Source organism: Pristiophorus japonicus, chromosome 27 (genome assembly GCF_044704955.1).
Source record: "Pristiophorus japonicus isolate sPriJap1 chromosome 27, sPriJap1.hap1, whole genome shotgun sequence".
Taxonomy (NCBI): domain Eukaryota; kingdom Metazoa; phylum Chordata; class Chondrichthyes; family Pristiophoridae; genus Pristiophorus; species Pristiophorus japonicus.
In genome coordinates, this window is record NC_092003.1 from 6739225 (window position 1) to 6750811 (window position 11587).

Sequence of the window (11587 nt, forward strand, 5' to 3'; positions counted from 1 at the left end):
GCATTATGCCGTCGCCTCATCGCCTGCGTCCTCTTCACGCTACTGCTGATCTCCCGCTTCCCCGCGTCTTCAGAGGCTGGAGCTGGGAGGGAAGGGCGTCGAGTGAAGAACGCAGCAAGCGTTACAAGCAGCAATTACACAAAACTCGTTTCAACAATTCGCCCCCCCCCACGCCATCGGATCTTTTAACATACACCCGACAGTGTGGCACTCCCTCAGTACTGCCCCTCCGACAGTGCGGCACTCCCTCAGTACCGCCCCTCCGACAGTGCGGCACTCCCTCAGTACCGCCCCTCCGACAGTGTGGCACTCCCTCAGTACCACCCCTCCGACAGTGTGGCACTCCCTCAGTACCACCCCTCCGACAGTGTGGCACTCCCTCAGTACCGCCCCTCCGACAGTGCGGCACTCCCTCAGTACCGCCCCTCCGACAGTGCGGTGCTCCCTCAGTACTGCCCCTCCGACAGTGCGGCGCTCCCTCAGTACCGCCCCTCCGACAGTGCGGTGCTCCCTCAGTACTGCCCCTCCGACAGTGCGGCGCTCCCTCAGTACCGCCCCTCCGACAGTGCGGCACTCCCTCAGTACCGCCCCTCCGACAGTGCGGAGCTCCCTCAGTACTGCCCCTCCGACAGTGCGGCACTCCCTCAGTACCGCCCCTCCGACAGTGCGGAGCTCTCTCAGTACTGCCCCTCCGACAGTGCGGCACTCCCTCAGTACAGCCCCTCCGACAGTGCGGCTCCCCCTCAGTACTGTCCCTCCGACAGTGCGGAGCTCCCTCAGTACTGCCCCTCCGACAGTGCGGCTCCCCCTCAGTACCGCCCCTCCGACAGTGCGGCGCTCCCTCAGCAACGCCCCTCCGACAGTGCGGGGCTCCTTCAGCACCGCCCCTCCGACAGTACGGCACTCCCTCAGTACTGCCCCTCCGACAGTGCGGCGCTCCCTCAGTACCGCCCCTCCGACAGTGCGGCACTCCCTCAGTACCGCCCCTCCGACAGTGCGGCGCTCTCCCTCCCTCCCTCACCCAGTGCTGCATTCACTCTCTCCCTCCCTCCCTCGGTGCTTCTCACTATGCCCCTCCCTCCCTCCATGCCGTGCTGCGCTCACTCCCTTTCTCTCCCTCCCTCCATTCCGTCTGTGCTGGTCTCGCTCTCTGCCCCCCCCCGCCCAGTGCTGCCCTTTCACACCCCTTTCCCCTCCCCCCCCTCCCTTTTTTTATCAACGTCAAGAACTTCCAGCACGGCGCGAACTGCAGGCCGCCCGCCCCCTTTGACCTACCTCCTCCGACCGCCCCCTCGTCGGCGAGCTCGGCGGCCCAGCCGGCGGGGCTGACTGACTGGCTCCACGAGCTGCCGACCGACTCCAGCCGCCGTGCGAAGCGTTCGCGGCCCCGCGGCTCGCCGTCGCGCGCCTCCAGGTCCGACTTGGAGGCAGTCAGCGTGCGGGTGCTGCCGGCCCCGGGGCCCTGGGCCGGGTGGCGACCGGCCGCTGCGCCGTCCATGCTCAGCATCCGGGCGTGGGTCTTGGCGCCGACCGCGGGCGGCTGGGCGACCACGGCGGGCTCGGACTCGGAGCGCGCCGGACGCCGTCCTCCTCCTCCTCCGCGCCGGGCCTTGTGTCGCTGGGCGTCGGGCGAGGAGCATGACTGCGAGGTGGCGCTGGAGGAGCTGGAAGAGCTGCTGTAGCGGGGCTGCGAGCGCAGGCTGGAGGCCCGGCTGAGGTCGCTCTGGTCGCTCGAGTCCTCGTCCTCGAAGAAGCTCTCGCCGTAGGCCTTGGCCGCCCGCACCGCCGCGTACTCCCGCCGGTAGTCGTAGCCGCCCCCCTGCCGCTTGGCCGCCTTCTTGCGGCCCGAGCCTCGCCGCAGCAGCTTCAGCTCCTTGGGCCGCACCACCTGCTCGGGGCGGGGGCCGCCGGGGAGGGGCGGCTCGGCCCGGCGGCCGGGGTCGAAGGTCGGGGGCGAGGCGGCGGCCATCTTGTCGGCCAGCCAGGAGGTCAGGGGGTCGGCCGCGCCCTCGGCCGGCCGCTCGCCGGGGCAGGGGACGTCCGGGCCCCCGTCGCAGAGGTCGGGCGTGGCCGCCATTTCGCTGTCCGAGAGGTTGTCCGTGTCGCTGCCCGCCTTGAGGCCCAGCGGCTCCCGCGTGCCGGCGTCCCCCGAGGCCCCGTCCGGCCGGGGGGCGGCGGGGAGCAGGGACGGGCTCTCCAGCCGCGTGGAGCCCGTCGGCTCGCTGCGGTAGCTGCTGACGGTGCTCTGGGTCTCCCGGTCCGTGCCGCCGCCGCCGCCGAAGCAGCTGTCGGTGGAGCCGGCCGTCTTGGGGCCGGCCAGCCGCTCGAGGGCGCCCGCCTCCTGGCTCGCGCCTCCGGCCCCTCCCGGGCCCTCGCACAGCAAGGGGCCTCGCAGGGCCTCGCACAGGCTCGTCGGCTCGCCGGAGCGCCAGGCCCCGATCTGCTCCAGCAGGCTGAAGGGCAGGGGGTGGGCGGGAGCCGGGCCGCGGGGGGCCGGGGGGGAGGAAGCAGGGCCCGAGCCCCGGCAGGAGGGCAGCGTGGCCTGGACGGGGAGCGAGGGCAGCCTTTTGCCCGAGGCGACGACATCGACCAGCGCCGTGCCCCCTTCGGCCAGCAGGGGGCGCTCGCCGGCCGCCTGCACCATCTGCGGACCATCTGAAACGGCAAAAAAATAAAGACAAACCTGGAGTCAGCCAATGCAATGTCTTTGCTTCATGGCCTCTTTGCTGAAGAATTCATAGCAGCACATTGCTATTGAGAACTATTTGATTTATTAACAGTTTATCACACTACACATTACCAGTTCATAGAACGTAAGAAATAGGATCAGGAGTAGGCCATTCGGCCCCTCGAGCCTGCTCCGCCATTTAATACCATCATGGCTGATCCGATCATGGACTCAGCTCCACTTCCCTGCCCGCCCCCTTATCGGTTAAGAAACTGTCTATCTTGGTCTTAAATTTATTCAATGTCCCAGCTTCCACAGCTCTGAGGCAGCGAATTCCACAGATTTACAACCCTCAGAGAGAAGAAATTCCTCCTCATCTCAGTTTTAAATGGGCGGCCCCTTATTCTAAGACCATGCCCCCTAGTTCTAGTCTCCATCAATGGAAACATCCTCTCTGCATCCACCTTGTCAAGCCCCCTCATAATCTTATACGTTTCGTTAAGATCGCCTCTCATTCTTCTGAATTCCAATGAGTAGAGGCCCAACCTCCTCAACCTTTCCTCATAAGTCAACCCCCTCACCCCCAGAATCAACCGAGTGAACCTAGTCATTCACTGGGCTCACAACCACCTGCCTCATCATGGATCCAATTGGCTGGGGTTTTTGAGTCTTGTGAACATCACATGACTAGCTAACACTAAGCTGGGTGGCAGTGTGAGCTGTGAGGAGGATGCTAAGAGGTTGCAGGGTGACTTGGACAGGTGAGGTGAGTGGGCAAATACATGGCAGATGCAGTATAATGTGGATAAATGTGAGGTTATCCACTTTGGTGGCAAAAACAGGAAGGCAGAATATCTGAATGGTGATAGATTAGGAAAAGGGGAGCTCCAACAAGACCTGGGTGTCATGGTACATCAGTCACAAAGTTGGCATGCAGGTACAGCAGGCGTTGAAGGCGGCAAATGGCATGTTGGCCTTCTTAGCGAGAGGATGAGAATATAGGAGCAGGGAGGTCCTACTGCAGTTGTACAGGGCCTTGGTGAGGCCTCACCTTGAATATTGTGTACTTTTTTGGTCTCCTAATCTGAGGAAGGACATTCTTGCTATTGAGGGAGTGCAGCGAAGGTTCACCAGACTGATTCCCGGGATGGCAGGACTGACATATGAAGAAAGACTGGATCGACTAGGCTTATATTCACTGGAATTTAGAAGGATGAGAGGGGATCTCATAGAAACATATAAAATTCTGACGGGACTGGACAGGTTTAGATGCAGGAAGAATATTCCCGATGTTGGGGAAGTCCAGAACCAGGGGTCATAGTCTAAGGATAAGGGGTAAGCTATTTAGGACGGAACTGAGGAGAAACTTCTTCACTGAGAATTGTGAACCTGTGGAATTCTCTACCACAGAAAGTTGTTGAGGCCAGTTCGATATATATATTCAAAAGGGAGTTAGATGTGGCCCTTAAGGCTAAAGGGGTCAAGGGATCAAGGGGTATGGAGAGAAAGCAGGAATGGGGTACTGAAGTTGCCTGATCAGCCATGATCATATTGAATGGCGGTGCAGGTTCGAAGGGCCGAATGGCCTACTCCTGCACCTATTTTCTATGTTTCTACTCCCAACTCAACAGCTCTACAAACCCGCAAGCATACTCACAGGTTCATATTAGCCAATCCTCTATCCATGCTAATATATTACCCCCAACCCTGTGAACTTTTATCTTATGCAGTAACCTTTTATGTGGCACCTTGTCAAATGCCTTCTGGAAGTCCAAATACACCACATCTACAGATTCCCCTTTATCCACCCTGTTCGTTACATCCTCAAAGAATTGCAGAAAATTTGTCAAACATGACTTCCCCTTCATAAATCCATGCTGACTGTGCCTGACCGGAATTCACTGCTTCAGAGAGCAGTGGAAGCTGGGACAGTGAAGAAATTGAAGACAGAAATAGACAGTTCCTTGAATGATAAAGGGATAAGGGGTTATGAGGAGCAGGCAGGGAGGTGGGGCTGAGTCCATGATCAGATCAGCCATGATCGTATTAAATGGCGGAGCAGGCTCGAGAGGCCGGATGGCCTACTCCTGCTCCTATTTCTTACGCTCTTATACATTACAGCCAACAGTCCCTTCCTCTTTCACGTCGCGTTCCAATGTATACAGAGCATGTACGGCACAGAAACAGGCCATTTTGTCTCCTTACCCAAGGAATTCACAACCCTTGCCACTGAGGGAAACAACCAAGGTGGGGTACTGCTTGGGCCCCAGCTATTCACAGTCTATATCAATGACTTGGATGAGGGGACCACATGTAATATATCCAAGTTTGCTGAAGATACAAAGCTAGGTGGGAATGTAAGTTGTGAGGAGGATGCAAAGAGGTTTCAAGAGGATATGGACTGCCGAAGTGAATGGGCAAGAACGTGGCTAATGGAATATACTGTGGAGAAACGTGAAGTGATCCACTTTGGTAGGAAAACGAGAGAGAAGCAGAGTATTTTTTTTTTAAATGGTGAGAGAATGGGAAATGTTGGTGTTCAGAGGGCCCTGGGTGTCCTTGTACACCAATCACTGAAAGTTAACCTGCAGGTACAGCAAGCAAATGGTACGTTGGCCTTTATTACAGGAGGATTTGAGTATAAGAGTAAAGACGTCTTACTGCAATTATACAGGGCCCTGGTGAGACCACACCTGGAGTATTGTGTACAGTTTGGGTCTCCTTACCCAAGGAAGGATATACTTGCCATTGAGGGAGTGCAACGAAGGTTCACCAGACTGATCCCTGGGATGGGGGGATTGTCTTATGAGGAGAGATTGAGCAGACTAGGCCGATATTCTCTAGAGTTTAGAAGAATGAAAGGAGATCTCACTGAAACATACACAATTCTTACAGGGTAGATGTTTCCGCCGGGCTGGGGAGTCGAGAACCAGGGGTCACACAGTCTCAGGATAAGGGGTCGGCCATTTAGGACTGAGATGAGGAGGAATTTCTTCACTCGGAGGGTGGTGAATCCTTGGAATTCTCTGCCCCAGAGGACTGTGGGAGGCTCAGTCTCTGAGTATATTCAAGGCTGAGATCGATAGATTTTTGGATCTTCAGGAATCAAGAAACATTGCATGATCTCTCCTCAGTCGAGAGAATATCAGCCTAGTCTACTCAATCTCTCCTCATAGGACAATTGCCCCCCCCCCGCCCCCCCTCCATCCCAGGAGTCAGTCTGGTGAACCTTTGTTGCATTCCCTCAATGGCAAAAGAGAAAACTGGCTATAGCGGTAGAGCATGTGGTTGGATCTGGGGTGGGGGTGGGGGTGGGTACAGGCTGCCGAATGGACTACAAACACTTCACTAACCCAACATGAAACTCTGTCAAAATCGTAGTCAGACAAAGGCTTAGGAGCGGACAAGACAGACCCCGTGCCGATAGCTCACCTGCTGCGTCCAGCATGTTCAGTTTTAATAATTCCCTGTCGGCCGACGTGACGATAACATTCTTGCTGCCCTGTTCATGGACCAATTCTCTGATACCTGTTGAACACACGAGCAGCTCTGAGTCCAGATACGAGCGCCGTGAAGACTGTCCCACCTCAGATCATGCGCGGCCAACACCCACCACTGACACTGAAGGGAGCGGCAAGCCCTTAAAAGGGGCCCCGATTCGCAGTGAAGGCTTCGGAGCAAAGGCACCACAAAAGTGCACGGGATCTGTTCCCAGTCTGTGCTGAACTCGTTCATCTCAGCACCACCGAGATCGGGAGGGGAGTGCGGCGTGGTTGGGGGGGAACAAATCAGACAGGATTCTGCTCCTGATCACTGTCGAGTAATGAGAGGAACGCGCACACAACTTTATATTAGAGGAGCGTAATCAGACAAAATTTGATAGAGGTAAAGGAGGCTTTACAACGCACAGAGATGCAGGCCTAGTGGCAGGCAGGCAGGCAGGCCTAGTGGCAGGCAGGCAGGCCTAGTGGCAGGCAGGCAGGCCTAGTGGCAGGCAGGCAGGCAGGCCTAGTGGCAGGCAGGCAGGCAGGCCTAGTGGCAGGCAGGCAGGCAGGCCTAGTGGCAGGCAGGCCTAGTGGCAGGCAGGCAGGCAGGCCTAGTGGCAGGCAGGCAGGCAGGCCTAGTGGCAGGCAGGCAGGCAGGCCTAGTGGCAGGCAGGCAGGCAGGCCTAGTGGCAGGCAGGCAGGCAGGCCTAGTGGCAGGCAGGCAGGCAGGCCTAGTGGCAGGCAGGCAGGCAGGCCTAGTGGCAGGCAGGCAGGCAGGCCTAGTGGCAGGCAGGCAGGCAGGCCTAGTGGCAGGCAGGCAGGCAGGCCTAGTGGCAGGCAGGCAGGCAGGCCTAGTGGCAGGCAGGCAGGCAGGCCTAGTGGCAGGCAGGCAGGCAGGCCTAGTGGCAGGCAGGCAGGCAGGCCTAGTGGCAGGCAGGCAGGCAGGCCTAGTGGCAGGCAGGCAGGCAGGCCTAGTGGCAGGCAGGCAGGCAGGCCTAGTGGCAGGCAGGCAGGCAGGCCTAGTGGCAGGCAGGCAGGCAGGCCTAGTGGCAGGCAGGCAGGCAGGCCTAGTGGCAGGCAGGCAGGCAGGCCTAGTGGCAGGCAGGCAGGCAGGCCTAGTGGCAGGCAGGCAGGCAGGCCTAGTGGCAGGCAGGCAGGCCTAGTGGCAGGCAGGCAGGCAGGCCTAGTGGCAGGCAGGCAGGCAGGCCTAGTGGCAGGCAGGCAGGCAGGCCTAGTGGCAGGCAGGCAGGCAGGCCTAGTGGCAGGCAGGCAGGCAGGCCTAGTGGCAGGCAGGCAGGCAGGCCTAGTGGCAGGCAGGCAGGCAGGCCTAGTGGCAGGCAGGCAGGCAGGCCTAGTGGCAGGCAGGCAGGCAGGCCTAGTGGCAGGCAGGCAGGCAGGCCTAGTGGCAGGCAGGCAGGCAGGCCTAGTGGCAGGCAGGCAGGCAGGCCTAGTGGCAGGCAGGCAGGCCGGCCTAGTGGCAGGCAGGCAGGCCGGCCTAGTGGCAGGCAGGCAGGCCGGCCTAGTGGCAGGCAGGCAGGCCGGCCTAGTGGCAGGCAGGCAGGCCGGCCTAGTGGCAGGCAGGCAGGCCGGCCTAGTGGCAGGCAGGCAGGCCGGCCTAGTGGCAGGCAGGCAGGCCGGCCTAGTGGCAGGCAGGCAGGCCGGCCTAGTGGCAGGCAGGCAGGCCGGCCTAGTGGCAGGCAGGCAGGCCGGCCTAGTGGCAGGCAGGCAGGCCGGCCTAGTGGCAGGCAGGCAGGCCGGCCTAGTGGCAGGCAGGCAGGCCGGCCTAGTGGCAGGCAGGCAGGCCGGCCTAGTGGCAGGCAGGCAGGCCGGCCTAGTGGCAGGCAGGCAGGCCGGCCTAGTGGCAGGCAGGCAGGCCGGCCTAGTGGCAGGCAGGCAGGCCGGCCTAGTGGCAGGCAGGCAGGCCGGCCTAGTGGCAGGCAGGCAGGCCGGCCTAGTGGCAGGCAGGCAGGCCGGCCTAGTGGCAGGCAGGCAGGCCGGCCTAGTGGCAGGCAGGCAGGCCGGCCTAGTGGCAGGCAGGCAGGCCGGCCTAGTGGCAGGCAGGCAGGCCGGCCTAGTGGCAGGCAGGCAGGCCGGCCTAGTGGCAGGCAGGCAGGCCGGCCTAGTGGCAGGCAGGCAGGCCGGCCTAGTGGCAGGCAGGCAGGCCGGCCTAGTGGCAGGCAGGCAGGCCGGCCTAGTGGCAGGCAGGCAGGCCGGCCTAGTGGCAGGCAGGCAGGCCGGCCTAGTGGCAGGCAGGCAGGCCGGCCTAGTGGCAGGCAGGCAGGCCGGCCTAGTGGCAGGCAGGCAGGCCGGCCTAGTGGCAGGCAGGCAGGCCGGCCTAGTGGCAGGCAGGCAGGCCGGCCTAGTGGCAGGCAGGCAGGCCGGCCTAGTGGCAGGCAGGCAGGCCGGCCTAGTGGCAGGCAGGCAGGCCGGCCTAGTGGCAGGCAGGCAGGCCGGCCTAGTGGCAGGCAGGCAGGCCGGCCTAGTGGCAGGCAGGCAGGCCGGCCTAGTGGCAGGCAGGCAGGCCGGCCTAGTGGCAGGCAGGCAGGCCGGCCTAGTGGCAGGTAGGCAGGCCGGCCTAGTGGCAGGTAGGCAGGCCGGCCTAGTGGCAGGTAGGCAGGCCGGCCTAGTGGCAGGTAGGCAGGCCGGCCTAGTGGCAGGTAGGCAGGCCGGCCTAGTGGCAGGTAGGCAGGCCGGCCTAGTGGCAGGTAGGCAGGCCGGCCTAGTGGCAGGTAGGCAGGCCGGCCTAGTGGCAGGTAGGCAGGCCGGCCTAGTGGCAGGTAGGCAGGCCGGCCTAGTGGCAGGTAGGCAGGCCGGCCTAGTGGCAGGTAGGCAGGCCGGCCTAGTGGCAGGTAGGCAGGCCGGCCTAGTGGCAGGTAGGCAGGCCGGCCTAGTGGCAGGTAGGCAGGCCGGCCTAGTGGCAGGTAGGCAGGCCGGCCTAGTGGCAGGTAGGCAGGCCGGCCTAGTGGCAGGTAGGCAGGCCGGCCTAGTGGCAGGTAGGCAGGCCGGCCTAGTGGCAGGTAGGCAGGCCGGCCTAGTGGCAGGTAGGCAGGCCGGCCTAGTGGCAGGTAGGCAGGCCGGCCTAGTGGCAGGTAGGCAGGCCGGCCTAGTGGCAGGTAGGCAGGCCGGCCTAGTGGCAGGTAGGCAGGCCGGCCTAGTGGCAGGTAGGCAGGCCGGCCTAGTGGCAGGTAGGCAGGCCGGCCTAGTGGCAGGTAGGCAGGCCGGCCTAGTGGCAGGTAGGCAGGCCGGCCTAGTGGCAGGTAGGCAGGCCGGCCTAGTGGCAGGTAGGCAGGCCGGCCTAGTGGCAGGTAGGCAGGCCGGCCTAGTGGCAGGTAGGCAGGCCGGCCTAGTGGCAGGTAGGCAGGCCGGCCTAGTGGCAGGTAGGCAGGCCGGCCTAGTGGCAGGTAGGCAGGCCGGCCTAGTGGCAGGTAGGCAGGCAGGCCTAGTGGCAGGTAGGCAGGCAGGCCTAGTGGCAGGTAGGCAGGCAGGCCTAGTGGCAGGTAGGCAGGCAGGCCTAGTGGCAGGTAGGCAGGCAGGCCGGCCTAGTGGCAGGTAGGCAGGCCGGCCGGCCTAGTGGCAGGTAGGCAGGCCGGCCGGCCTAGTGGCAGGTAGGCAGGCAGGCCCAGTGGCAGGTAGGCAGGCAGGCCCAGTGGCAGGTAGGCAGGCAGGCCCAGTGGCAGGTAGGCAGGCAGGCCCAGTGGCAGGTAGGCAGGCAGGCCCAGTGGCAGGTAGGCAGGCAGGCCCAGTGGCAGGTAGGCAGGCAGGCCCAGTGGCAGGTAGGCAGGCAGGCCCAGTGGCAGGTAGGCAGGCAGGCCCAGTGGCAGGTAGGCAGGCAGGCCCAGTGGCAGGTAGGCAGGCAGGCCCAGTGGCAGGTAGGCAGGCAGGCCCAGTGGCAGGTAGGCAGGCAGGCCCAGAGGATGTGCATTGGGCCAGGCAGTCTTGGGATTGCAGGTAACGCTCCTGCTCCCTGACCCCGCCTCCACCCCGGCCCCACTCAAACCCCCCAGCCCGGCCAAACAGACCCGCCACTGCTCATAGAGGAAGAGCAGCACTGTGGACAAGGTACTGGGAGGACCATCACGGGAGCCCCGGTGGAACTGCAGCGCTGCAAGAGTCGCCGCCTCGGTGGAGATGGGGCAGAAATCCCTCAAACTCACCGAAGCGGCCACCATCCCCAGAAAGGAACCCAAGCATCAGGCCGGGGCCACAAGACGCCAGGCTGCCTGCTCCAGGTTTGCCCTCATCGAACCAGCAGCAGAAGAGACAACCTACCTTTAGACGTTCCGCTGTCTTCCAGGTGGGGTAACAATTCCTAGAATCGAGAGAGATTTTTTAAAAAAGGGTCAGTTTTCATCAAAAGTCGACATCAGGCTCGGTTACACAGTACAAACGGACTGAACAGCGGGAGCTTGGAGAGCTGGAAATCCCCACTGAATCCGTGTTCACATCTGCCGGTCCCTCCGTGGCCTCGCCCCACCTCACCTCACCTCACTGGACCGACATAGACCACCTCCAACTTCAGGTGGATGCAGAGAGGATGTTTCCACTGATGGGGGAGACTAGAACTAGGGGGGCATGATCTTAGAATAAGCGGCCACCCACTTAAAACTGAGATGAGGAGGAATTTCTTCTCTCTGAGGGTTGTAAATCTGTGGAATTCGCTGCCTCAGAGAGCTGTGGAAGCCGGGACATTGAATATATTTGAGAGAGAGATAGACCAATAAGGGATTAAGGGGTTATGGGGAGCAGGCAGGGAAGTGGAACTGTCCATGATCGGATCAGTCATTATCGTACTAAATGGCAGAGCAGGCTCGAGGGGCCGTATGGCCTCCTCCTGCTCCTATTTCTCTCTCGCTATTTTTTTTTTTTTTTTTTTAAAAAGTCATCCTTTGCTGGTTTCTAAAAAAATTCCCAATCTTCTGGCCCACCACTAATCTTCTGTGGGATCCTCCTGTGCATCACCCCCACCCCTCCACAGTTGCCTTTGCCCAGCGCGAGAGGGGGCGCGAGAGGGGGCGAGAGAGGGGGCGAGAGAGGGGGCGAGAGAGGGGGCGAGAGAGGGGGCGAGAGGCGAGAGGGGGCGAGAGAGGGGGCGAGAGAGGGGGCGAGAGAGGGCGAGAGAGGGCGAGAGAGGGGCGAGAGAGGGCGAGAGAGGGCGAGAGAGGGCGAGAGAGGGCGAGAGAGGGCGAGAGAGAGAGAGAGAGGGCGAGAGAGGGCGAGAGAGGGCGAGAGAGGGCGAGAGAGGGCGAGAGAGGGCGAGAGAGGGCGAGAGAGGGCGAGAGAGGGCGCGAGAGAGAGAGAGAGGGCGCGAGAGAGAGAGAGAGGGCGCGAGAGAGAGAGAGAGGGCGCGAGAGAGAGAGAGAGGGCGCGAGAGAGAGAGAGAGGGCGCGAGAGAGAGAGAGAGGGCGCGAGAGAGAGAGAGAGGGCGCGAGAGAGA

At 61.9% G+C, this 11587-nt stretch overlaps 1 protein-coding gene across 1 annotated transcript in view; it reads right to left on the reverse strand.

Annotated features, from left to right (window-relative positions):
• Positions 1-11587, reverse strand: part of LOC139239331 (pecanex-like protein 3) — an 89544-nt gene that overhangs the window by 76993 nt on the left and 964 nt on the right. The window contains exons 2-5 of the mRNA XM_070868006.1: positions 10423-10462; positions 6101-6196; positions 1276-2655; positions 1-82 (exon numbers count right to left, since the gene is read on the reverse strand). The exon at positions 1-82 is cut by the window's left edge and continues 48 nt beyond it. Of these exons, the coding sequence (XP_070724107.1) occupies positions 1-82; positions 1276-2655; positions 6101-6196; positions 10423-10462 (1598 nt within the window). The remainder of the gene's footprint in view (positions 83-1275; positions 2656-6100; positions 6197-10422; positions 10463-11587) is intronic.